At 40.1% G+C, this 25,238-nt stretch overlaps 1 protein-coding gene across 1 annotated transcript in view; it reads left to right on the top strand.

Annotated features, from left to right (window-relative positions):
• The window catches only part of LOC141017055 (laminin subunit alpha-3-like), a 64,517-nt gene that overhangs the window by 37,490 nt on the left and 1,789 nt on the right, over nucleotides 1-25,238 (top strand). Inside the window, exons 33-73 of the mRNA XM_073491673.1 lie at nucleotides 19-230; nucleotides 318-522; nucleotides 1,754-1,898; nucleotides 2,017-2,157; nucleotides 2,476-2,637; nucleotides 4,658-4,759; nucleotides 4,851-4,934; nucleotides 6,666-6,896; nucleotides 10,552-10,665; nucleotides 11,311-11,429; nucleotides 11,522-11,602; nucleotides 11,691-11,791; nucleotides 12,426-12,479; nucleotides 12,588-12,739; nucleotides 13,227-13,337; nucleotides 13,436-13,547; nucleotides 13,724-13,891; nucleotides 14,007-14,203; nucleotides 14,391-14,507; nucleotides 14,740-14,894; nucleotides 15,053-15,194; nucleotides 15,300-15,399; nucleotides 15,484-15,600; nucleotides 15,689-15,859; nucleotides 15,957-16,108; nucleotides 16,194-16,385; nucleotides 16,467-16,615; nucleotides 16,758-16,920; nucleotides 17,013-17,140; nucleotides 17,913-18,057; nucleotides 18,162-18,257; nucleotides 18,369-18,526; nucleotides 18,632-18,752; nucleotides 18,841-18,981; nucleotides 19,108-19,238; nucleotides 19,583-19,717; nucleotides 19,841-19,961; nucleotides 23,770-23,903; nucleotides 24,091-24,271; nucleotides 24,361-24,519; nucleotides 24,623-24,788. Coding sequence (XP_073347774.1) covers nucleotides 19-230; nucleotides 318-522; nucleotides 1,754-1,898; nucleotides 2,017-2,157; nucleotides 2,476-2,637; nucleotides 4,658-4,759; nucleotides 4,851-4,934; nucleotides 6,666-6,896; nucleotides 10,552-10,665; nucleotides 11,311-11,429; nucleotides 11,522-11,602; nucleotides 11,691-11,791; nucleotides 12,426-12,479; nucleotides 12,588-12,739; nucleotides 13,227-13,337; nucleotides 13,436-13,547; nucleotides 13,724-13,891; nucleotides 14,007-14,203; nucleotides 14,391-14,507; nucleotides 14,740-14,894; nucleotides 15,053-15,194; nucleotides 15,300-15,399; nucleotides 15,484-15,600; nucleotides 15,689-15,859; nucleotides 15,957-16,108; nucleotides 16,194-16,385; nucleotides 16,467-16,615; nucleotides 16,758-16,920; nucleotides 17,013-17,140; nucleotides 17,913-18,057; nucleotides 18,162-18,257; nucleotides 18,369-18,526; nucleotides 18,632-18,752; nucleotides 18,841-18,981; nucleotides 19,108-19,238; nucleotides 19,583-19,717; nucleotides 19,841-19,961; nucleotides 23,770-23,903; nucleotides 24,091-24,271; nucleotides 24,361-24,519; nucleotides 24,623-24,788 — 5,765 coding nt within the window. The remainder of the gene's footprint in view (nucleotides 1-18; nucleotides 231-317; nucleotides 523-1,753; nucleotides 1,899-2,016; nucleotides 2,158-2,475; nucleotides 2,638-4,657; nucleotides 4,760-4,850; nucleotides 4,935-6,665; nucleotides 6,897-10,551; nucleotides 10,666-11,310; nucleotides 11,430-11,521; nucleotides 11,603-11,690; nucleotides 11,792-12,425; nucleotides 12,480-12,587; nucleotides 12,740-13,226; nucleotides 13,338-13,435; nucleotides 13,548-13,723; nucleotides 13,892-14,006; nucleotides 14,204-14,390; nucleotides 14,508-14,739; nucleotides 14,895-15,052; nucleotides 15,195-15,299; nucleotides 15,400-15,483; nucleotides 15,601-15,688; nucleotides 15,860-15,956; nucleotides 16,109-16,193; nucleotides 16,386-16,466; nucleotides 16,616-16,757; nucleotides 16,921-17,012; nucleotides 17,141-17,912; nucleotides 18,058-18,161; nucleotides 18,258-18,368; nucleotides 18,527-18,631; nucleotides 18,753-18,840; nucleotides 18,982-19,107; nucleotides 19,239-19,582; nucleotides 19,718-19,840; nucleotides 19,962-23,769; nucleotides 23,904-24,090; nucleotides 24,272-24,360; nucleotides 24,520-24,622; nucleotides 24,789-25,238) is intronic.

The following is a 25,238-nucleotide window of genomic DNA, read 5'->3' as shown; positions in this document are numbered from 1 at the left end:
ATTTTTCTGCCTCTTCAGTCCCAGAACTTCTTCCCAGTTCTGCAGAGACTCAGCTCGCTCTCTTGCGGCTGCCCATAACGACGGAGCTCTGCCTTGCAACTGCGACAGGTCCGGCTCCACAGGGACCGCCTGTGATCCGGTTGGAGGACAGTGTCCCTGCAGGCAGCATGTCATCGGACGACAGTGCACAAAGTGTGCCACGGGATATTACGGCTTCCCCTACTGCAGGCGTGAGTGAAAGTGAGAGCTCCCCACTCGCTGACATCTTGTTAGTTTATTTGTCCAAATGAAATCTCCCCTCTCTCTCCCCTCTGCAGTGTGTGAGTGCGGCCGCCGACTGTGTGACGAGGTGACGGGACGCTGCATCTGCCCTCCTCAGACAGTCAAACCAGCCTGCGAGGTGTGTCAGACTCAGACGTTCAGCTATCACCCTCTGCTGGGCTGCGAGGGCTGCGGATGCTCTCCAAATGGCATCAAAACCGACGCAGGGCCCGAATGTGATCGCATCACCGGACAGTGCAGGTCAGTGAAAAGCTCCTACCAACAAGGCTGCACAATTTTTAAGCTGGAGGTTAGAATTACACCGTATATGGCAAGGCTGCAGCTAAAGATCATTTTTATTTTATATTAATCTGCTGATTATTTTCACAGTTAATTGATTAGTCGTTTAGTCTATGATATGTCAAAAAAAATAAAGGGACGTCTTCAAATTGCTTCTTTTGTCCAACCAACAGTGCAAAACCCAAAGACTCTTCATTTACTGTCATAATGACAAAGAAAAGCAGCAAGTCTTTACATTTAAGAAGCAAAAACCAGCAAATGTTTGACAACTTTGCGATCAGTTGATGATCAAAATATTTGGCATTTCATTTTCTTGCGGTCGACTAATCCGTTAATCGTTGCAGCTTTCGCATGTAGGTTTTTTCTTGGTTCCTGTTTATCATACAACCAATCAGGGCTGTAAACACACGTATTGCTGTGTCGCTGAAATTTTACCCGACTGAAAGCAAAAGGTTTCTGAATTTCTCCCAGTTAAAACACAAAGTACAGATCAAACCACAAAGGACATTATTTTAACTTCAGTTTGCAATGACAATGACCATCTATTATATCATTATAAAACTCAATAATAACTTGCAATGTTTCTGTTTATTTGATGAGCTATAGATTTACTGCAGTCTTCTGTACAGTTGATGTTTCACTTACATATAACAAAAGGTGCTCTAATATATCATTGTATATCATTTTTGACTAAATCATGTACAGTTCTTGTAAAAGAGCTGCAAAAGTAATGGATATCCTTTTCCAGAGCGTTCTCTCTTTCATGCCCTCTGTCATGATTTTTGAGTTGATGAAAAGGGCTGGTATGTGAGGCCTGCAGCCTCTTAACGGTGAAACTGAAACACAACTCCAAGCCACTTAAAGTGATTGACGAGGGGATTAGTCCACAGTCCAGTCATGTTGATATAGCCTGTCTTTTCTGCCATGTCTTGATTTTAGTGTCAAAATCAGCTCCAGCACTCAGTTGATGTCTCTGTAAATGAAGAAACAACTGAATGCATGAAGAAATAGCAGCATAAAGCACCAGAATGTGTGATTGTGCTGTATTTACCTATTAACAAAAATCTTATAGTTGTACGTGTAAATGTTTTTTGTTTGTTCCTTTTGCTAATATCTGACTTTATAAATGTATAAACCACATATGACATCCACAATTCTACTAAAGACAATGTGCCTTTTTATTTTAATGTAGTTGTAAGCCCAGGATCGGGGGGCGGCAGTGCGATCGCTGTGCTCCAGGTTATTATCGCTTCCCTGACTGCCTACCATGCAACTGTAACCAAGGTGGTGTCACACCTGGCATGTGCCATCCAGACACAGGGCGATGTCTCTGCAAGGTGAGTCCCATTTCATCAGCTTGCGGATTCAAAACTCCCTCTCACACATTTCTGTTTGTTTGGTCTTTTCTTTCTCTGACTCTCTCTCTCTCTCTGGTGTTGCTGCCATGTTTTGTAGAGAAACGTTGCTGGTGTCAGGTGTGATACCTGTCGGGAAGGTGCCTTCTATTTTGACCCCTCCAACCCTTACGGCTGTACAAGCTGCTTCTGCTTCGGAGCGACTGACCAGTGTCAGAGCTCCAGCAAGCGCAGGGGGAAGGTGTGTTTGCTTTTCGTGCCCGTGCATGTCTGTGAATGCCTTTGGAAATGTTATGCCTGCAAAGCTTTTCTGGCTGGTAGCAGTTAAATGATGAATAACATCATTTATTAAATTAAGATGAGTCTGTTGTTCAGGAAAACAGTTGATTCTTAATACACAGTCACTTCTGTTGTCAAGTGAAATTAAGTTGTTTGCAATATTATGCGTATATTTATAAGTTATAAGCCAGTGGAGCCGCATATCACCTGTGTGTTGTAAAACTGTCCAGGTTTTAAGATTGCTTTTTCAATGAATGCCCCATTTATTCGCCGTTATTAGTACGTTGACATGCAGTCCTGGCGTTTGGAAAGCCCCGACAAGGAGGAGGTTACCTCTGTGCTGAACACGGCCAGTAACACAGTGGTGGCAGACATCCAGGAGCTTTCTCCCACAGTCCAGACTCTACACTGGGTTGCACCATCGTCCTACCTGGGAGACAGGGTGAGTCCAAGATGGGGGGAGAATATCATGACTACAAGAAAGCTGCTGTCAATAAATACTAATGCAAATGTTTAAACATGGAAGCAGACACAGTTTTTCCAGAGTAAAAGCTTTATGGTTGTTTTTATTGAGAAATAAAGCCAAAATAAAAGGGCAAAATTTCAAGAAAATTCAGTATTTTCTTGGCTTATTTTCCTTCTTTATACTTTATACATATATTTATTGTATATTTTTTATTCTCAATTGTTCCATACTACTTACTTGTTGGCATCATTGTTCCATTTTTCCCAGTTCCTAGATTGCTGCTAGATTTCTTGGCTTATTTTCATTCATTTTCATAGCTTTGTCCGCATTCCCTGTTTTACTCTCTAACTTACAATAATTGTTGAGATCTAAAGATGCAAAAATCTGCCTTGTCATTTCAGACCAATAATTTGTTGGCTAATACTGGTATTTTTAAAACCTAGGGCCTATTTTTTTTTTTTACATTTCTTTTATTTTTTACATATTTTAGGGCCTAAATGACTAATTATTAGTACAAACTAGTTTGGGAATTGGTTTGGTTAATCTCATCAGGCTCGGGCTGCAATGGCAGCAAATGTGCCCTTCAAAGTATGTTCACTAACATTTTTTTTCCCAATGACATGCTCAGATTACTGTTAAAGTGTCTGACAACATTATGGAAATGATACCTACAGAGATAGACCTTTTTATTAAAGAGTAAGATCCTTTTTGTTTAATCAGAAACAGCCATTAACTCACTCTGTTCATAGTGACCAGACTCCATTAACAAAAACGGTAATTTCTACCTCGCAGAACACCAGTGTTGCTGGCTACTGCAAACTAATCGGTTAGTTAGTTTGTGTTATTGTGTGACTTTGGTGTTTTATACGGAAGCCCTAAAGGGCCATGCGTTCATACATTTTATTTCCTCCGTTTTCCCATGATAACGAGTTAATTTCATTTGTTTTCTCGAGATCTCGAGTTATTATCTCGAAATAACAACTGCCGTTTTCCCGAGATAACGGGATAATTTTCTCGAGATCTCGAGATAATGAAACTTTGTTTTCCCGAGATAACGATATAATTAATTCGAGATCTCGAGATAATGACTGTGATATGATAGGCCGGAGATTATGGAGAGGCCCGGGACCTCGTAGCTGGTCAGCTATGTAGTTAACGACGACATCAGGCTCACTTAGATTGCGCCACCGATATAGCTGAAGCCTTGCTTACCGTCTTTTTAGATTATGCACACTAATGTGTATATTATCTGTAATAGCAAGGCATAATGCTATTTCAGCCTGTGTCAGGCCTTGATTGAAAAGATATGTGATGCGGTGATCGATATGCTCCTGCTCCTCACTGACACTGCTACACTGCAATGATTTAATATACTACACTATCGTTTTGTTTTCTCAAGATCTCGAATTAATTTTATCGTTATCTCAGGAAAACAAAGTTTTGTTATCTCGAGATCTTGAGAAAATTATCCCGTTATTTCGGGAAAACGGCAGTTGTTATTTCGAGATAATAACTTGAGATCTCAAGAAAACAAATGAAATTAACTCGTTATCACGGGAAAACGGAGGAAATAAAATGTATGAATGCATGGCCCTTTAGGGCTTCCGTAGTTTTAACATGTTAGTTGTCAGTTCAGAATGATTGTGTAAATATATAATATACGTTACGTAAAGATATGGGGGCATTTGGGTTCACCTCCTCGTCACACCTTTAGGACGTGTTTACTTCTGAAAACATTGGTTCAGATCTTTCAGTTCAACTGGGTTTTTTGCATTATCTAATCAAAGTCTTTTGCATCTATGGGCTCGTTTTTAGAACTGTTGCAACGTCCCTAAAATCTTCGTAATTGGTTAGATAGGTAAAATGCAATACTAATATAACTGATAAAAATGATGGCCTTAATTATTACTGCCACGCTGTGAAATAAGACCTAGGTTGCTCTGAAGTCCTTTAAAGTTAAGCTAACAGATAGTTCTGCTTTCCCCTCATGTCTTAGGTTTCATCTTATGGTGGTTTCCTCACCTACCAGTCCAAATCCTTTGGGATTCCCAGTGAGGGGATGACTCTGATGGACAGAAGACCTGATGTTGTGCTGACTGTGTGTAGTGCTACTAGTTTCTTCACTATCACACATATCTTTTTTTTCATTGTCAGAAACACAGTTTATTTAACTCATTGTATCCCCCTAGGGTCAGGATATGACTCTGATCCACATGGCTTCACAAGTCCCACTTCCAGACAGGCTGTATCAGGGCAGAGTCCAGCTCCTGGAGGTAAAGCACACACCAGTTCCTCTGTTCGACTTCAATTAAGACATCACTATGTATTGATTTCAAATCTACCACATGATATGAAAGGGGATGAACACGGACTGAGTATTTCTTTGTTCTTAAAGCCTTATCAGTTATGAGGTATTTCAGACCAACAAGTTGAATCCTGTACAAGCTGTTTATTCGATGATAAGATATGTTTGTGTGAAGTAGATTTTCACCTGAAATTGGGGTGAGTGAAGAGCTTTGAATGTCGAGAAGGAACTCTAAATGTGATTTCTTTTTAAGTTCACAGAAATCTGCTATTAGATTTTGTTATTTTTGGGTATGATTGAAATTTTCTTATGATAATGGTGCTAGATGAAAGTTCATTGAGTCATCCCAACCTTCAGGAGCATTTATTACTAACACCAAGTTAAAAGAAAGTTTGGTTCATTGTTGTTGAAATATCCACGTGTTAAACAGCTGGACAGATACTGGTCTTTTATACCATATTAAAGGTCCCAGATTGTAGAAAGTGAGATTTCCATGTTTTTTTAATTATATTAAAGCAGGTTTAGATGCTATGTACGGAAGCCCTAAAGGGCCATGCATTCATACATTTTATTTCCTCACGTTTTCCTGTGATAACGAGTTAATTTCATTTGTTTTCTCAAGATCTCGAGTTATTATCTCGAAATAACAACTGCCGTTTTCCCAAGATAACGGGATAATTTTCTCGAGATCTCGAGATAATGAAACATTGTTTTCCCGTGATAATGATATAATTAATTCGAGATCTTGAGAAAACAAAACGATAGTGTAGTATATTAAATCACTGCAGGAAACATCATTCAGTGTAGCAATGTCAGAGGAGCAGGAGCATATCGATCACCGCGTCACATATCTTTTCAATCAAGGCCTGACACAGGCTGAAATAGCATTATGCCTTGCTATTAGAGATAATATACACATTAGTGTGCGTAATCTAAAAAGACGGCTAGCAAGGCTTCAGCTATATCGGGGGCACAATCTAAGTGAGCCTGATGTCGTCGTTAACTACATAGCTGACCAGCTACGAGGTCCCGGGCGTCTCCATAATCTCAGGCCTATCATATCAGTCATTATCTCGAAATCTCAAATTAATTATATCGTTATCTCGAGAAAACAAAGTTTCGTTATCTCGAGATCTCGAGAAGATTATCTCGTTATCTCGGGAAAACGGCAGTTGTTATTTGGAGATAATAACTCGAGATCTCGAGAAAACAAATGAAATTAACTCGTTATCACGGGAAAACGGAGGAAATAAAATGTATGAATGCATGGCCCTTTAGGGCTTCCGTAGCTATATAAATACTGTGAAAGTATCCAAAAAATGCTCAATCCATTGAGAAATCCAAAATGCCTGTATTCAGAAACTGTTGCTTTAAATGAGCAGTCAGGATTTGCAAAAACCCAGACAGAGCCGATGCAGATGCATGGTGGAAGGTTCCTGCTCAGGCCTGTGAGAGCTGACCAATCAGAGCAGGCTGGGCTTTTCTGGAGGGAGCCTTTAAAGAGACAGGGTCTAAAACGTGTTATCAGACAGAGGGTGAATAGAGGTGCTGCAGCAATGGACAGTACAAGAAAAATATTATGTTTTTTTGACCAGTAAAGCACATTTTTTAATAGACACCCAAAATATATGTATGAACCTGAAAATGAGCATAATACAGGACCTTTAATATCACAAAATAATGTATTTGTTATCTGCAGGGAAACTGGCGCCATGCTGTCACCAACAGGCCCGTCTCCAGAGAGGAACTGATGATGGTCCTGGCCGGTCTGGTCGGCCTGAGGATCCGAGCCTTGTACTTTACTCAGAGCCAGAGACTGAGCTTAGGGGAGGTGGGCCTGGAGGGGGCGACCAACACCGGGACGGGCGGTCCTGGAAACACTGTGGAGGATTGCTCCTGCCCCCCTCAGTACACCGGAGACTCCTGTGAGGTGAGGAGTTTATCTCTCAACACTGCTGCTCTTTACTTTTCATTGAATTAAACAATGATTGCATGATTATTCACCTTCAACCCTTTGCGTCTTTTTCAAATCAAAAATTCAGTCTTTATTAAACTTGATAGGTTACAAGCAGATGTGGTTAAAAGAAACTCAAACAAGTGTAGCATCACTGAAGGCTTAGCATGCTCACAGTTATTCTTGTCTTGGGTGTGGACAAAACTTGGAAGGAATCCAGCTAACATCGGTATTGACATACCGAAAAAAAACTTATTTTTTCATGTCTGAAATCTGCGCAGGTGTGTCAATAAACTTGAAAAATATAGTTACAGGGTGGGGAGATTTATATTATATTGTTGGGTGTGAGGAGTGGTTAGGAGAGATTATGAGCAGGGTGGAGCAAGGCCTCTTCTCATCTTCAAGAAGCCGGACCTCCTCCTCATATTTTTAGGGTGTCCTGACACACCTGAGCAAAGTACCACACCCTATTCCTAGAGGAAAAATTCATCATCAGAGGACCCTTGGGTGGAATGTACTGGAAAATACCAGCCAGAGAGCTACGCAGCTAGATTGTGTAGCCCCAGGCTGGGATATGTTGCACAATCACGCAGACATAATATTAGTGATTATACAGCTATAATCACTGGCATGGCTACAGCTCATAGTGCAAACAACCGTGATGTAGTTGCTAAGGAAAAGCTTTACTCAAATTCTTTTTATCCTGGGAATGTTGCCGGCTGGACTGAGCATGTTTGTTCTTCTCAGATCTGATTTGTGTACACATGATTGACGCAGCTCTAATTAAAAATGAGAACAGAGCGACCACTTATCTGAGGGGAGTTCCTCTTGTAACGGATCATTTATTAGTGGAGAGAAACCGTAATATCAATAAAACTTTTAAATTAGTTTTTTTTTCCAGTCGTCTCTGTTGCCATAGTTGTGGTTAGATGTCTGTGTATCCGTCAGCCATCATCAGACGGGGAGTGTTTTAAAGGAAGTTTGATTATACGCAGCCCGAGGTGGTATGACAAGGCGCCGCGCCTTGACACGTGGGGTGTGGCAGCTGGCAACACACTGTTACTCATAAACCTGAGTGTTGTTACCTCAGTGCGGGTAGAGTGTGTGCGTGTGTCTGTGAGGACAAATGACACACCCAACTGTGTCTGTTGTGTGTTTGGGGAGCGTGATTCAGGTGTGAGTTTGTTGTCTGAGGAAGTCAGACTTTCCTCCCTGTCATAAATGCTTGCACAAACCCTGTTATAAACCACATATGCACATATATGAGTTTTATATTTGGATTTGTTTTTTAATAAGGATAGGCACTTGAGATGTAGCATCTAATGTTCGAAGAGAAAAGAAAGAACCCAAAAGTCATACTTGAGTAAAAGTAAAGATATGCTATTAAAATATTATTTTGGTAAAAGTGAAAGTCACCCATACGAATAATACTTGAGTAAAAGTCTTAAATTGTCTGATATGACATGTACTTGAGTATTAAAAGTACAAGTAAAAGTAAATAAACATACATTTACATGTATGTATAAACTGTATGCTTAGTGTTGACTTGGCGTTATCGGCGTCATCATCAACCTGGACAATTATTGGATCTGATATTCAGCATTTTGCTGATTATAAGAATCAGCAACGTTTTTTTTAAATCTGATTGCGGTTAAAATAGATAAATTTAAAAATGTGCTGCTTTGGCTCTGACGCAGCATGTAATCTACAAAGTAACTAAAGTTATCAAATAAATGTAGTAGAGTAAAAAGTACAACATTTGCCTAAAAATGTAGTGGAGTGGAAGTATAAAGTAGCATAAAATGGAAATACTCAAGTAAAGTACAAGTGCCACAAAGTTGTACTCAAATACTGTACTTAGTTACATTCCATCCCTAAATTAAACACATACAAACAAAAACAACATTACACACACCTACACAGATAATATTACTGAATATAAATACACTGTTATATTTTCATTCGATTTGTCAAGTAGAGGCTTTATCGCCACACCCTGCAGCTTTAAGCAAACACAGCAGCATTTACAATATTGTGATTTTCCTTTTCTCTATTCAGAAATGATAAAAAGTGGATTTCCAGTGTGTCTCAAGCTATTTTGATTGTGTGTGTGCGAGGGGGGAGAGGAAAGGTGAGACAGCGAGCATGCATGTGTGTGCTTGTGCGCCTGAATACACTCATGCTGATCTGCAAGGCTGACTCAGGTGGGTGACGGGGCGTGTCCTCTCCGTGAGCATGAGCGTGTGTTTAAGAGGCTGAGGCAGGGCAGAGTGGAGCATTATTTCACACAGACTAAACAACAGGAATGTTAGAAACGCGTATGGATAGACGGCGGCGCACAGGGATTTCGTTACAGATCCTGATATGTTGGACTTTGATTGGACTTTGCTGCGCTGGCCACAGGCCCTTCACCAGACGGGAGCGTCTCCGCCACGCCAGGCATCATGACAGATTGACTCAGAGGGTCCAGTACCCTTCACCTAATGACCAGGGAACTCAGAGGATAGTGTATCCGTCAATGAACGATGAGGGTACCCAGGAGCAACGCTACCCCTCGGTACATGACGGAGGACAGAGAGTTCAGTTTCCCTCTCTTGATGACAGTAGTGCCGGTTCTCAGATTCAGGTAAAAGTCTGTTAGGATCCTGTTCTTAAGAGGATGTTGCTTCACTTTAGCTGTAGGATACACTTTTCAGGGTCTCAGGTGTGGCTTGTTAGACTGTTATCTCTGAAAGCAAAGGGCGCGCTTCGGCCCTTCACTGATAATTGTTAGTGACACTCACTTCAGGTCAAGTTCACTGCTGTGCACTTAATGACCAAACTGAAGTGCTGTCTAGGTAAAAAAAAAGCTTTTAATTATCCTCCTGGTTTTTTTTTTTTTATAGCTAAAATAAAACAAATTCTGTGTTTACAGTTCATAAATATGTCTGCTCAAGTAGTAAAAAGTCAGGAAAACAGATTACCAAGTAAAGTAGACTGTTGCGTTTAAATTGTATGAGCTAAAAAGTTGTAACAACTTAAAATCATTAGTCTACCAGTGTAGTAACAGGCAAAATAAGAAACCTTTAAACAATTTATAGGATTTTTACATCATTGTGATGAACAACCTTAGTTTTTTTTTGTTTTTTTTTTAGGTATTTAATTCACTGGATTAGCCAAAAAATCTATAAAATGTTCCTCAGTTGTAATTTCCAGAAAGAAATCATGATATTTTTATAACATTGCTTTAAAATTCAGATATTAAGTGGTACAACTGGGTGTACGAGTTAAACTTTTAAGTAGTAATTTAAGATCGGGTAATCGGGTAACATGTTTTTTTTTATTTATGTGTTGTTGGGTTTTTTTAACTTATTTTTTTATTGCATAACATCAAAAGGGTAACTCCCAATATATACACAGAAACAGAAGACGACATTTTAGGAAAGAGAAAGAAGAAAAAATATATGAAGACAAACAAACAACGACAAAAAGGAAAAACATATTTTGCTTTATATGTCGTTGTCATTGCAGTGCATCTAAAGAAGCAGAATATTTGTGGAAAGAGAAAGAAGAAGAAAAATACAGTCTAACAAATTAACAAACGACAACAAAACGTTTCTTTTCCTTCATATTTCTGTTTTTTCTTTTCCAGAAATGTTCTCCTGGATACTACAGAGACAACAGCGGGTCTTTCCTGGGCCGCTGTGTGCCCTGCCAGTGCAACGGTCTGTCTGATGAGTGTGAGGACAGGACAGGGAGGTGCCTGGTAAGAAATAACTCTTTACCCTTATTAATGGCATCGTGACCACAGGTAGAGCACAGATACCCTCACACACCTAAAACAAAGAGTGATTACATCATCCCAGCTGTGAGCCACAGTTTAGTCAGAGTCTAGATCTCTTACCTCCAGGCTACATCTGTGGGCCCACCACTTTGTGTTTGTTATATCACCATATCAAAAGCATTACTTGATATAGGTCCCTGTTTTTCTGTTATGGCTCCTTATTTTCCTCGATGGGACGATGCGCCTCACAAAATCTCAGCCATCTCCTTTGTGTTACTGTTATGCAAGACACTCAGGACTGGGCCTGTGTGTGCAATGCATTCATGAATCCACACCCCAGCAGCTCAAAGCAGAATGGACACTAGCGGGCTGAACACACTCGCTCTGACGGATTGGCAGGGAGATGTCTCAGTTTTTTTTGCCCCCAGATGTTTTCTTTTCTGTTTCAGTGCAATGAAAGACTGGTCGAGTTGGTACAGTGTGTGTGTAAAAGGCTGGCTGCAGTGAGCAGACAGTACTTGAGTTTTGTTTTTTATATGTTCTCTATCCGGTATTTTGCCTGTTTGCTCCCTTTATTCTTCACATATTGTTTACAAGTGGTTTAAAGAGTACATCCCGTCTTTTCAGAACTGTCAGTACAACACAGCTGGAGACAGATGTGAACGCTGCAAAGAAGGTTATTATGGAAACGCAGCCCAGAGGACATGCAAAGTTTGCCCATGCCCATTCAGCGTGTCCACAAACAGGTAGGTACAAAACAGCTCCAAACAGCTTCAATATAATTAAATCAAAAAGTGCATGTCAGGAATTAAATCATGATCCTTCTATCAATGTGCAGTTTTGCAATAGGTTGCAGAGAGGTCTTTGGAGACTTCCAGTGTATATGCAAAGCGGGCTACACCGGAGACAAGTGTGAGAGGTGAGTCAGTCGAACAGTTAAGCTGTACTTTGGAATAATGTAGTCTTATTTCTATTTTGCCAATATGTCTTATTTCTCTTTCCCATAGCTGTGCTCCTGGTTACTATGGTGAGCCACTGGTGCCAGGAGGAAGTTGTCAGCCTTGTAATTGCAATGGCAATGGAAACAACTGCGATCCCAAGACTGGAGGTTAGATTCTTGACTGAACAATTCATTAATCCACTGTTAAATCACTGTAATTCTTCAAATAATGACCAGCTCCTTTACTATGGAAGGTCGTTGTTTGAGGCAGGCTTGTATTAGAGCCTTCGATAAGTACAATTAGCCTCATTTTGAGCAGCTGCCGTGTTAAAGTTACTGCTTTACTCCGGTAATACAAACTCAACACTTCCTGTATCAATTTCAAATTAAAAGCCCTTGGAGTGGACAGAAATCCTTCATTTCTTATGCAGGCTTTTATTGTGAAGCATTTGCAGGAACGTGATGTAGAAAACAAGGTTACCATACTGCACTTGAAATGTAGCTACTGCCATCTTGTGGCATGTGTATATTAGTCCAAAATACAGTTTGGCTGCAACATTAACACACATACACCTGGAGTGAAATCGGACAAAAATACTTAATAATATTACAATACTTTACAGATAATATGGCAGCCATCGGGAGGTCCAGTCTTGTTTTTTCCTAGGCTACTATTTGGGACCATGCTAATATTTGACAAGCGGTTTTTAGTTGTGGAAATATGGCATTTCAGTTCAGTCATACTGTTTTTAAATTCGTATGCACCATCATGAATTTCATTAAAATGTTCTTTTTTTTCCAGTTTGCAGGAACAGACTGGAGCCAGGAGACACAAACACTGATGAGAACTGCCAAGGTAAATTGATAAAAAAAAAAAGAACTGAGGCCTGACGCTGTGACATGTAGTTTGCAATAAATGGAACATGATCCTTTGCTAATCCAATCGTCTCTTGCTTTATTCCAGAGTGTGACAACTGTGCCCAGACTTTACTACATGATCTGGAGAAGCTGGATGATGAGATGCAGAGGATCAAGGCTAAACTGGACAACGCTTCTGCCAGCTCCTCCTCTCAAGAAAGGCTGAGGGAGCTGGAAAAGGCTGTGACGGACACCAAGGTACTGTGAAAGCCATAAATTCAGTGTAGGCACAAAAGTCAAGAAATTATGCCAAATCCTGATGCAAAATGAATGACCACAGGCACAATGAGATACAATGTTTGATTTTTTTTATTATAACTTGCACTCTGCATGTCTGCTTCCTACACACAAACAGTTTGGCACAGGATGGGTGTGTGCTTGTTTAAACATTTGAGATTCCTGCTGATAAGCAATCTCGGTGAATTTTGTCCCACAGCCTGTGTGTCGACACGAGTTAGGGACCACACCACTGCATGCCAGCGTTTGTTGCTCCGATCCGTCGTTTCTCATTCTCTCATAATCTCAGCTGTTACATCCACTTCATTTGAGTGTGAATCCATGAGACACAAGTAATTCCAACGGCACCATCTGAAAAAAGAATCAAGCTCTGACACTCCACCTACGGCATCCCATTTTGACTTTGTGCAGCTTCATTTACATTTCTGCTACTGCCCTTTATTTGCAGAATCTTGTCAACAAATTCAGCTCTGCCATCAATGACGAAAAGTCCAGAGTCAGCCAGCTGGAAGAGGACACGATCAATCTGTCAGATGACATCAGCACCCTCAAAGACAAGGTAGAGTACTGGAGACAAGGCCTCAGCATTTTAATAAAATGTCAACATGCAACAATGAGGGTGTAAATGTGTGTTGTCCATATGTATTCCTTATTTAGGCAGATAAACGGGCTAGTGAGGCCGACAAGGCAGTGGAAGGTGTTGAAAAAACCCACAAGAAGGCTAAAGATCTGGACTCTGAGATTCGAACCCTACTCAAGAAAATCCAAGGTAAAGCGAAACCTCAATTCAGCACCACAACACTGTCTTTAAGTCTTTTAACCTCAGACTTTCCTTTTTTTTGCATGTATTTAAAATTCATCAGCATATGTAGTATGTCTTGTCTCCAGTAAAACCTGATGTCACTGACTGTCACAGCTGAAATATTTGTTTTTGTGTGTTTGAAGCTCTGCTGAACCAGCTGAACGACGCAGACGGCAGTGGTACCAAGTTGCCCAACGAAAACATGGAAAAACTGCTCAAAGATGCTGAGCGCATGGTGCAGGAGATGGAGGACAGGAACTTCACCCCCCAGAAGACGGCGGCTGAGAAAGAAAGAGATGAGGCCAAGAAACGTAAGATACTTCAGTAAATTCCTCCAAAACCTTATGATCCCCGATGCTGATTGGAGAAAAAGTTACTGGTCAATAATATTTCCATTCACCTATTCTATTCTATTCTATCTTCCAGTGCTTGACTACATCAAGGCCAATGTGAGTAAGCAGTGTGACCAGAACGAGGCTGCGGCAGAGAAGATACGGGGCCTTCTGGAGGGTTTCGAGGACAAGCTGAAGGACCTGGACAAGGCTCTGAAAGACGCGACGAACTTGGTGAAGAAAGCCAACAGCCAGAACGGACTCAATGCTCAGGCACTGGGAAGTCTGCAGGTACTAACTCTCAAGTAGTTAATCAGTTATGAGCAACACGTCGGCTTGTTGGTTAATAGTTAGTAAGGAAAGAAATGGTGATGAGGATCGTATGTGCACACACAGTAAGATTTTACTGTGGTTTATATAAAGTAAACAGCGTCCTGCGGTACTGTGTAATCTGGATTGACTCGTTTTCCTCTTACAGAAACGTATTGAAGACTTAAAAAAGGAGCGGAAGAGAGTTGAGGACCAAATGACCTTGGCAGAAGATGAGCTGCAGAAGACAGAGGATTTGAATAAAATGCTAACCGACAGCAAAACAGTACGTATGACAAACTGCATGTTCATGAGCCCAAACATTTTGACACACATAGCCATGATATAATGAGCGGCCTCATCTCTGGTCCCGCACCAGCGAGCCGTCGGGTCCTAACATGCCGTCTACTCAGATAACAATCAGGGTTTTTTTGCTCGTTGTGCCCTGAGGTGATGTAAATGGCATTTCCTGCTCCTATAGATGATGATATAGATATACCTGCCCTTCTCCTCTATAGGAATACGAAAAGCTGGCAGCACAGCTGGATGGTGCCAAGACTGACTTGACCAAGAAGGTGAATGAGATTTCCAAGGCGGCAGCCAAGGAGGACATTGTGGAGGCTGCTGAGGAACACGCTAAGAACCTCAACAAGGTGGCAGAGGATCTTGAGAAGTAGGTCTTTTATGCACACAATCTCATTACAACCTGAGGTCTAATGTGTGGATTTCAGCGATATGTCTGATTGTTCAGTGCAACTCAAAGCTGAGATTTTGTACATCTATTCTCCATGTGTCTTGGGTTTTATTTCCTCTCCTAATTGTGTATTACAGTACTGTTAAGAACGCAAGTGGACGTCCTGAGGTGCGTAACGCCAAAGACGCTATCGATGCCTACAAGAACATCACAGATGCAATCAATGCTGCTGAGGCTGCAGCTAATGAGGCCAAAAAGGCAGCAGACACCGCCTTGAACGTAAGCCACAGACTTGATGCCAAAAACATGATATACTTATGATTAAAAAGCCTTGGAAATATATATATAAAAAATGTTTAACCAAGTAGTTTCTTCTTTCTTTAGAATGTAAAAAACCAGAAGCTGACAAAAAGAGCAAAAGACCTGAAAGAGACTGGTGAAGACCTACTGCAGAATGCAAAGGATGCAGATAAAGACCGTGAAGGTAATTCAGCCCTACTGTTAAACTCTTGTTTTTAAAATAATCCAAAAGCTCACTAAGTCACTAATTCTTGATTTTCTTTGTTAGCTGCTGAAAAAGACCTCACTGACCTGACGAAGCGCCTGAAGAACGCTGACAAGAAGAAGAAAGCTCTTCAGACAGACCTGCTTGACGCACAGAACGAATTAAATGACGTCAAGAGAGGTAGAACTGGTCCTTATAGGATTAGCATGACTATTCAGCTGTCTCTCAGTCGATTGCCAGAGTTCATATTTATTTTTCTTTGTATCAGATGACATCGCTAATATGATTGACGAGGCCAAGAGGAAGGCAGCTGCAGCCAATGGCGCATCCAGCGACACTATGGACAAACTGAATGACATCAAAAATGAACTGGACAAGATCAGTGTCACTCCTGGGAACTCCAACCTGGGTGGTGTGTTGAATGATGTGGACCAGACAGGTGAGATTTTAAAAAAAACAAATGTCTTGAGACATATCAAGCTTGTTTTTTAACTTTAAGGTACAGAATAACAAATGACATTACCGTGTGCCCACAGTGAAGACCTTGCTGAACACCATCCCATCTCTTAACGATAAGATCTCAGAGGTGGAGAACCTCACCTCGCAGTTCTCCCCCATCAGCAACATAACTGAGAACATCAAAAAGATCAAGGACCTGATTGAACAAGCCCGTGACGCAGCGAACAGGGTGAGGTCCCACTCTCTGAATACATCCATCCATATGTACCCTATTTGTCCTCCATGGGTCTAATTTCCATTTTTTACCCCTCCAGGTTGAGATCCCGATGAAGTTCAAAGGTGATGGTCACGTGGAGCTGCGTGCGCCAAAGAATATGGATGATCTGAAGGCCTACACAGCTTTATCTCTGTCGCTGCAGAGACCAAAAGGCAGGGGAGATGGAACACGCAGACGCAGACAGACAGAAAAAGAAGACATGTTCGTGTTGTACCTCGGCAACAGAGATGTAAGTGACGGCAAATGCGTATGTGAATGTTTTGATAAAAGTTTGTAATTGCACACCAAATTAACAAACTGTGTCTTGTAGTCCACTAAAAACTACATTGGAATGGTTCTGAGGGACAACGTGCTGCACGGTGTGTACAAGCTCAACGGAAAAGAGCACGAGATGAAAACGGGTTACATCACCAAGTCTCCGTCTGAGCCGGCCACGTTCGACAGAGTGGATCTGTACAGGTAAACTGAATTCAGTATAAAGTTCATTCTCACTTCTCAATCTTCTGTCACTTTCTACGTAGCCCTGTCTGCATTTTAAAGTGATTTGTGAAGAGTGTGATTTGATGACAATGTGGATATTTTTTCCCCTGTTATGATTTAGAATTTACCAAGATGCAAAGATGGTCCTCACCAAAGATATCTCCTCAAACAAACCCGGTATACCAGTAGAGAGCAGCAGACAAGGAGACGAGAGCAAGAACCTGCTGGACCTCACTCCCAGTGACATGGTTTTCTATGTTGGAGGCTACCCTTCCAACTTCACTGTAAGCAGCAAGGAAATAACAATAGCAAAGTTCTTATTTCGTTATATTTTTTACTTTTAATTAATACCTTTCTCTGTTTTGCTTCTCCTCAGCCACCACCTTCTCTCAGGTACCCAATGTACAAGGGCTGTATTGAGTTATCCTCATTTAACGACAAAGGCATCAGTCTCTATAATTTCAAAAAGGCGGAGAAGATCAACGTGGAGACTCCATGCAAGAGGTAGGTGCTGTTACGACTGGTGTTGAGAGTAACTAAAGTCTAGACATTATAAACGTGCTACCTTCCATGCCTTTTTCTGTTTTTTCCCCCAAAATATTTGTCATTACGCTTTTCGATATAATACAAACAACTGCAACACATCGTCACTGAATCCATGTAATTACATACATGCGGACACCTTTGAGGAAACGCTGAATCCCTTTACAGTTCACAGTGATGCAACAAATAAACATATGGAGAGAAAGAAGGCAAAGCAAATGATAATTTCAAAGTGTATGGCTTTTCTTTTATTATTATTATTGTTGTTATTATTTCAAAAAGCATGCTGTCCTTTAATTGTACCTCCATCTGGTGTTTGACATTTTCGGCCTCACCCCACCCCAGTAGTTGATGTCATCCCTGTGGCATGAATGGACAAAAAATCTCATCCCACCCGTCTTTGTTAGCGGCCCGAACAAGGGTGTTAAACTTTGCACTGGTCTTTTCTATGTGGAGCGTGGAAAACCTCCCTGTTTTGTTTGGATTGTTATGTTCCCGTAGTGATTCGGGTGTTTCCTCTCAAGATATGTAGGTCAGTTTGTTGTAGCTTTTTACTGGCGAGCTCCTTTTCCTTACCTCTTGTCCAGTGGAAGCCTGAGTGGGCCCCATCCCCACAGTGATCCTGAATATGTAGGGATATTAAAATAAATCTCTGAAGTCAAACAGACTTCTGTAACTGACTTGTTACAGAATAAATGTGTTTTAAAATATTATTTTCTTACTTTTCTTGCAGATATGTAAATCAAGTAGATGCCGACTACTATGAAGGCACTGGATACGGCAAAGGGTATATTGAAAGAACGACTCAATACATCCGCATTAGTATGTCCATCAATGCTCGTTCAGAAAACGGTCTGCTCTTCTACACCGGAAGTGAGGTAAATGATCATTCATGTGGTTACTTTATAAATGTTATGTTTTTATGCATTTATACATGTACTATTTACAAGAGTTTAAATACTGTTTTTCCTCTTCATTGTAGGACTATTACTTCACCGTGACGATGGAGAAGGGCGTCATCTTCATACATAGCAATTTGCTTGACACCCCAGCGACAAATGGCAAGAAGCTGTTCCCGGTAAGAAGCTGTTCTTGTTTTCTGCAATCACTCAGGTTCTTCCTTGATAATTTCATTGCTCAACAAGATAACATTTGTAAATTAAGCATAATTTCCTGCTCCTTCCTTCAGACAAGCGACTGGGCAAACATTCTCATCCTTATCAGTAACAACAAAGCATTGTCAGTCCGGTTTGCCCGCGATGAAGCGGCCAAAGCCGACGTTTCGTTCACTAACAGCGATTTTAAGGAATACTACATCGGCGGTATCCCACAAGACTTGAGGGAGAGGTAAGTGCTGTTCAATTTTCCTCTTGATCAATGAGTGTGGTGAATTAGATGGTCAACCTTTCCCACTTTATCAAGAATAACTTGAGTTTCTGTTCCTCCCTACAGAAATAACATCACCATGCAGCCGTTCAAGGGATGCTTGAAGGATCTGAAGCTGAATAATAACCATGTACAGCTTACTGAGCAAGTGGGCATCAACAGCAAAAGTTGTCCCATGGAATCCTTGGTAAGTTCACCTCACATGTCGAAAACCTCACTCAGACTTATGTGTGTCAACTAATTAACTGATGCATAACGTCCATGTCCTCGTCCAGGTCACTCGTAAAGCAGAGTTCAGCTTGGGAGGCTCCCTGTCATCCGACCTCACAGGCTTCAGTTTGGCTAACGACTTCACTGTGTCCATCGGGTTCAAGAGCACAGAGAATCAGGGTCTCATTCTGCAGGACAAACAGCAGGTCAGTCCTCACATTTACTTTGAAATATGATGTTGTAATTGTGTCTTTTGAGATCTGATTTGTGTGAGAAAACATGTTGAACTTGCACAGACTTTAAAACCTTTTATTTTTTTTACTGTTTTCCAGGCTAACGGGTTGAATCTCATGTTAGAAAATGGCTACGTGGTTCTGAATTTCAACGACAAGATCTGGAAATCAAACAAACGATATAATGATGACCAGTGGCATTATTTGACTGTAAAAAACAGTGCTGCAAGGTATGAAGGAGGCAAACATTTTACATTCAAACATATGATAAATCTGTACATACTTAAAGATGTAGTATGCAGGATTTGCTGGTAAACACACCATTCAAAGGTGTGAAGACTTGACTTTTGAGTCACATTTCAGTCTATACATTGTTTTTTAGGAAAATCGTGCATAGTATACCTTTAATATAGCAGGGAAATGGGTTCCGTTACACATAAATAAAAGTGGACATTGGCATGAGTTGTCCAGCAGTAGAAATCAAACAGCCAAATACATTGCTCAAAAATAAAGTCTTGCTGCATGAATCTAAAGCTGGTGTACAAAAAAATACAATAACGATTTTTCCAAACAGGATTGAGGTGGTTATCGATGATGAGGACAAGGGTCAGCAACAGAGTGGCAGCGCTAACCTACCTGACACAGGCGGCTCCATGTTCCTGGGAAATAAGAAGTTCAAGGGCTGTGTGTCCAACCTCTACACAAGACGGTAAGATTTCCCCACTTTACGCTGCATAGCTGCATAATTTCACGTAATGCACAGGTTTTATGATTTGTTATTAAGTCACATAATGATTGTTTGTCTCATATCTGTTATGTGTTCTGTTTGCAGGCCAGGCAATCTCTACAAAGCTGAGGACCTCAGCAACTTCCAGGCTTCTGGAGATGTCTTCCTGGATGTGTGTACAGCTGACAGTCCTGTTCAACAGATGCTGGACCGCATCTCTAAGAAGGTGAGTGTTTGTTTTACATGCGTGTTAATACTCTAATCCATATTATAAGTAAGATGATAATGAAATAATTGAGCAATGCTTTTAATTATTGTAACAGTGTTGGCTAGGTAATAATGTAATAAGGCTGTTATAAGGTTGTTAACATTTATAAACATCATTATGTGTCAATAAGACAACATAAGTGTTAATAATAGCATCATAACCACTTTATCATTTGATTTTAAGACATTTATAAGCTTAAACAATGACATAAAAGGTATGTAAGTTAAACTTAATAAATATAATGCTATCATAAACAATTATAAGGAGCTCATAACATTTTAGTAACGTTCGTAAGCAGTTAAACTGGTAACACGTTTGTTACAAATGCTTGTGTTTATGATGCTATTATTAACACATTTAGTCTTAGAACGCATAATAATGTTGATAAGCATCTTATAAGGGCCTTATTACCTATTAATTAACATTTATAAGAAGGAGAAGAATATGTGAAACTTAAGTGACATTATTGCTTGTTAAAATATAACTGTCAACACTATGAACATGGTGAGTTGAAGATTGAGTCAGCTCACCAGCAGTAAGTCATACCTACCTTTGTCTTTTCTTTTTTGTAACGTTTATACATTTTTGCGGTGAAACTGCTATTGTTGAAGGCGAGTGAATAACCATCACAATGTTTGTCTGGTGTTGACACCGTTTACATTATATTTTGCTGCCTTGTTTCCAGAGATGAAGAAGAAGGAGCCCTAAGACCTGCCGATGCTGACAAGAATCTAATATTGACATGACAAAACTGGCAGCTCGCACCACAATGCTCTGTTGCTCTTTTACAAGCTCATTCATCTGCAGTGTACTTGAATAAAATAAGTTGCATGAACATTCCCAATTATCATAAGAATCATTATATGTATTGTATCTCTATTGTCTATTCTATTTAAAAATCCACTCATTACAAACAAAAACTTGTGAATAACAAGCTTGAAATCAACTCATGTCTCTTTTCTTTCTTTGAACCACCTTCTAACAGTCATCCACAAGCACGTGTCCTCTGACTCACCATTGTCAGACCTAATCATAACACTCACATGCCTGATTGTAATAATGCTATAAATGTTAACTATTGACTTAAATTACTAAACATTACAGCTAATCAGTGTTGCACAAAGTACGCAAAGGTCATACTTGAGTATGTAAAGCAAAAAGATATTGTGTTAAAAAATGACTTTGGTAAAAGTGAAAGTCACCCATACGAATAGTACTTGAGTGAAAGTCTTGAAGTATCTGATATTAAATGTACTTAAGTATCAAAATTACAAGTAAAAGTAAAGTTAGGCATATATTTGCATATATGTATATGCTGTCTACTATAGGTCAACTCATAGTCGGCCTGGTTGATTATCGGATCCAGTATTTAGCACGGAAATCTGATTGTTAATAAAATAGATTAATATACAATACGCTACTTTGGTGTTATTGGCATTGACAGTATTGACCTGGTTAATTATCGGATCTGATATTCAACATTTTTCTGATTATCAGTATCAGAATTTTTTTCTAAAGAGTGCAGATGAAATAAATTAATTTAAAGATGTGCTGCTTTAACTCAGCAATCTGCAAAATAACTGGTAGCTAAAGTTATTATATAAATGTAGCGGAGTAAAAAGTACAATATTTGCCTCCAAAATGCGATGGAGTGGAAATATAAAGTAGCACAAAATGGAAATACTCAAGTAAAGTACAAGTGCTTAAAAATGAGCAAGTGTACAGTTGTTTCATCCCATTACTACAGTTAATATCCAATAAACACAACAGGGTGCGCATCAGAGTTTCTCAATATTGTCTGTCCTTATTTATAGCTTTATAATCTACCTTTAAGGAGAAAGAGGAATACAAATGATATATATTTCAAACTTATTTAATCATTTTGAATTAAAACAAATGATGATAAATGGCTCATATGGGCCAGTGAAGCCCTGTGATATTTTGTAATAAGAGGCTACACATACATGTCATGACTTAACAAACGAATTAAGATTGTCAGTCTTCCATCTATTTTTTTTTTTTATGATTTATCTTACCAATAAAAAGTTTGGAAGCATTTCCTGAGCACACCATGTTCAGACACATCTTAATTCTGTGTTCTCGAAAGTGTGATTACATAACTTCTTCAGATCGCTGTTGTCCATCATAATTTAGTAAGCTCTGTGTAGTTGTTCTGGAGCATCTGACTGAAAGAGGCTGGATCGCTACCACAATCTATCCTCCAATAACCCCGGAGATTAGAACGAATAATAACAATGAATGCTCAGCTGCTGCACAAGTTCATACGAGTGCAATAATCAGTCGACACTACAGAACACTATCACAAGACATGCTGTGAAATTCAAGCGTGATTCATGGGGCTCTCATGTTGCATCACGTAAAATCTGTGTCATAAGACAACCGTCCATTCTTTGTGTTTTCTGTGAGGGCTGCATGAGCCATTTCAAAAAGGTTTTAGGTTCTATAATCTCAGCACTTTTATTACTAGTTCATCCCTGTTGTCCTTGAGTGTGTGCCAAACTGAATCACCTCACATAAGCAAGTAATTTCCTGCATGGTGTACCGAACAAGCCGTATTTTAACAAAGTTGAAATCAAACACACCTCTGAGTAGACAGAAGGTTTGTGTTGTTTTACTTCTTTAGTATAACAGAATTAAATTATCTGATGTATTATTTTGCAGCTGTAATCAAACAGTCAATGCTGCCCCACCAGTTAACATTGATTCTAGATATATGAGACAACTACCAGGTTATATGTGGCTATTTATCTAAGCTACTAAATGTTGGTTAACGCTGTTGTGTTTCTGGATTGCGTAACAGCATTAAATAAGTAATCCACACAACACAAATTTGATTGTTGGACTATTGGATAGACAGAACCTAACATGGGTTTTGGGAAGTTCTGATGGGCATTTTTCACAATTTTATTGACATTTATTGGCTATTAAATATTTGTTAGTTGAAGTCTTGCTTTCATTTATTTAATTAACCAGCACATCCTCTCATCTGTGGGTTAAACTTTGGTCAGAAAATCTTTCCTTTCCCTGTCTTTTGTCGAGCCGCAATTGAATACAGTATAGAAATTTTTTTTATATGTTAAAGGAGACATAGACTTATGCTTTTTCATTTTGTTTCTTTCCTTCAGTGAGTTATATCTGTTCTTGTGCATGTAAAAGATCTTGAAAGTTATAAAGGTCAAAGTCCAGACCAACAGAAACTCCTCTCTCCCACAGAAAAAACTGCTCCTGAAACACCTCGTCAGTAGTGCCGCCTTTAATTCCGTGACTTTGTGACATCACACTATGTCACAGAGTCACACGTTTGCATAATTTATACCTCCAGGCTAGTTTGGCACGCAAGACGTGATTTAGCACAGCTGCTCTGTTGTTGTTAGCGGTGCTGGGTCAAGCGTGTGTGATCTGACCAGTCAGAGCAGACTGGGTATTAAGGAAGGGGGAGGGTCCTAAAGTGACAGGAGCTAAAACAGAGCATTTCAGACAGAGGGGGAATACCACGTATTCAGTGTGTACAGTATGACAGTGTTTTTTAAGCACTAAAGCATGTAGACCTATTCCAGTAGTACATGTGCAGCAGAAAATATGCATAATATGTCTCCTTTAATTACGTTGTTCTAACCACTAAACACTGTTGTACCCTCACATGTTTATTTACTGACAGAGTGGAACCCCTTTGGAGACTCCCAGTGATTCAAGAGCCATCTTTTTGCCTTGTGTTGAGTGTCTGTTTATTTTTGTGCTTTTTTAGGATGCTGTGATGCAGGCGATAAATGAGACTGTATCAGCGTGTCCGTTACCAGCCCTGGTTCAAAATTCTTATCGCATGGGTGGCCCTGTTAGCAGCCTCAGCTACAGCCTCCCACTACAGGTCCTGCAGCCCAGGTGAGTAACCTGTCTTACCTCACCGCACCATTTCACAATGCATGCACACACATGAAACTTACAGTGGGGGATTTCTGCATGAAAAGTGTGCTTGGCTGAATCCATCATCTCGAGAACAATGCTGCAGTTATAGTCAGAACCAACACACACAAACATTAAAGATTATGTTGTTTTGTACCCTCCCAAGGCCCCATTTTTCTCTGGATGTCAGGACTCGAGCTGCTGAGGGTCTGCTGTTCTATGCTACTACCAGAGGAGGGCGCTCTCATCTCGCTTTATACATATCTAAAGGCAGGATCAGACTGTCTGTGGGCAAACAGAAGGAGATCTTCAATAGGGAGAAGTACAATGATGGAAAGTGGCACTCGGTCAGTGGACTTGATGAAATCACTCAACCCACATTAACTAACAAAGCTAAATATTATTATTTATCAGCATGGTGACTATGTTGTTGTAGGTCATATTCAGTTTGGAGAAGAAGAAATTCCGATTGGTTGTGGATGGGATCAGAGCCCAGGATGGCCAGCTGACAAATGCTGAGTTGACGTCCATGCAGCAGTTTGTGTCACCTGTGTACCTGGGCAGTGCTCCAGAGCCCTTTCACAAGGAGCTGAAGGTAAAATAAATCAAAATAGTGACTGGACAGTTCACACAAACAATTCATTCACCGGCTGTAATGTCTATATTTATGTTTTTTTTGTTTTTCTTTCAACTTTTAGTCCAAGGCCCTTCCAAAGCAAAGTGTGTCCGGCTGTATCCGCAATTTCAAAATGAACGGAGCACCGATGTCAAATCCAGCCACAAACCACGGTGCTGGCCCCTGCTTCGAGGGACAGACACAAAGAGGGGCCTATTTCTCAGGGAATGGAGCGCATGTCATTATCAGTGAGTACAATCTCATAATTCTGCAGAGGCATTTCTAATGAATATAATAGTCTCAGTTTGCCTCCTCCTAATAAATAAAAACACTTACACAGATCCAAACATGCGCTAGAATAGGCATGGACATTCCCTTCTTTTTTTCCCCCCAACAAAGGCAAATTTGTCCAAAAAGAGGGATGTAATTTCTCAGAAATATTCTTGTAATTTTCAGTAATGACTTATTTTACCGGTCTAGTAATTTCTTAATCATATTCTGGGAAAGGACAATGTCTTTCTGTATAATTTAACCTGATAACAATTCAATTTTTTTGAGTGGAATAAATTTACATTCTGAAAAAAGAAGAGCGAAACCGTTGATATTAGAAGCAGTTGTGAAGATATTTCATTGAAAAAACTGGTAATGTCTTTAAAAAATGCGAAATAACAGAAATCCATTTAACCTAATTTAATATT

The sequence above is a fragment of the Pagrus major genome, chromosome 21 (genome assembly GCF_040436345.1).
Source record: "Pagrus major chromosome 21, Pma_NU_1.0".
In the NCBI taxonomy this organism is placed as follows: domain Eukaryota; kingdom Metazoa; phylum Chordata; class Actinopteri; order Spariformes; family Sparidae; genus Pagrus; species Pagrus major.
The sequence above is the reverse complement of the archived record's forward strand: the minus strand, read 5'-3'. Positions and strand labels throughout refer to the sequence as shown.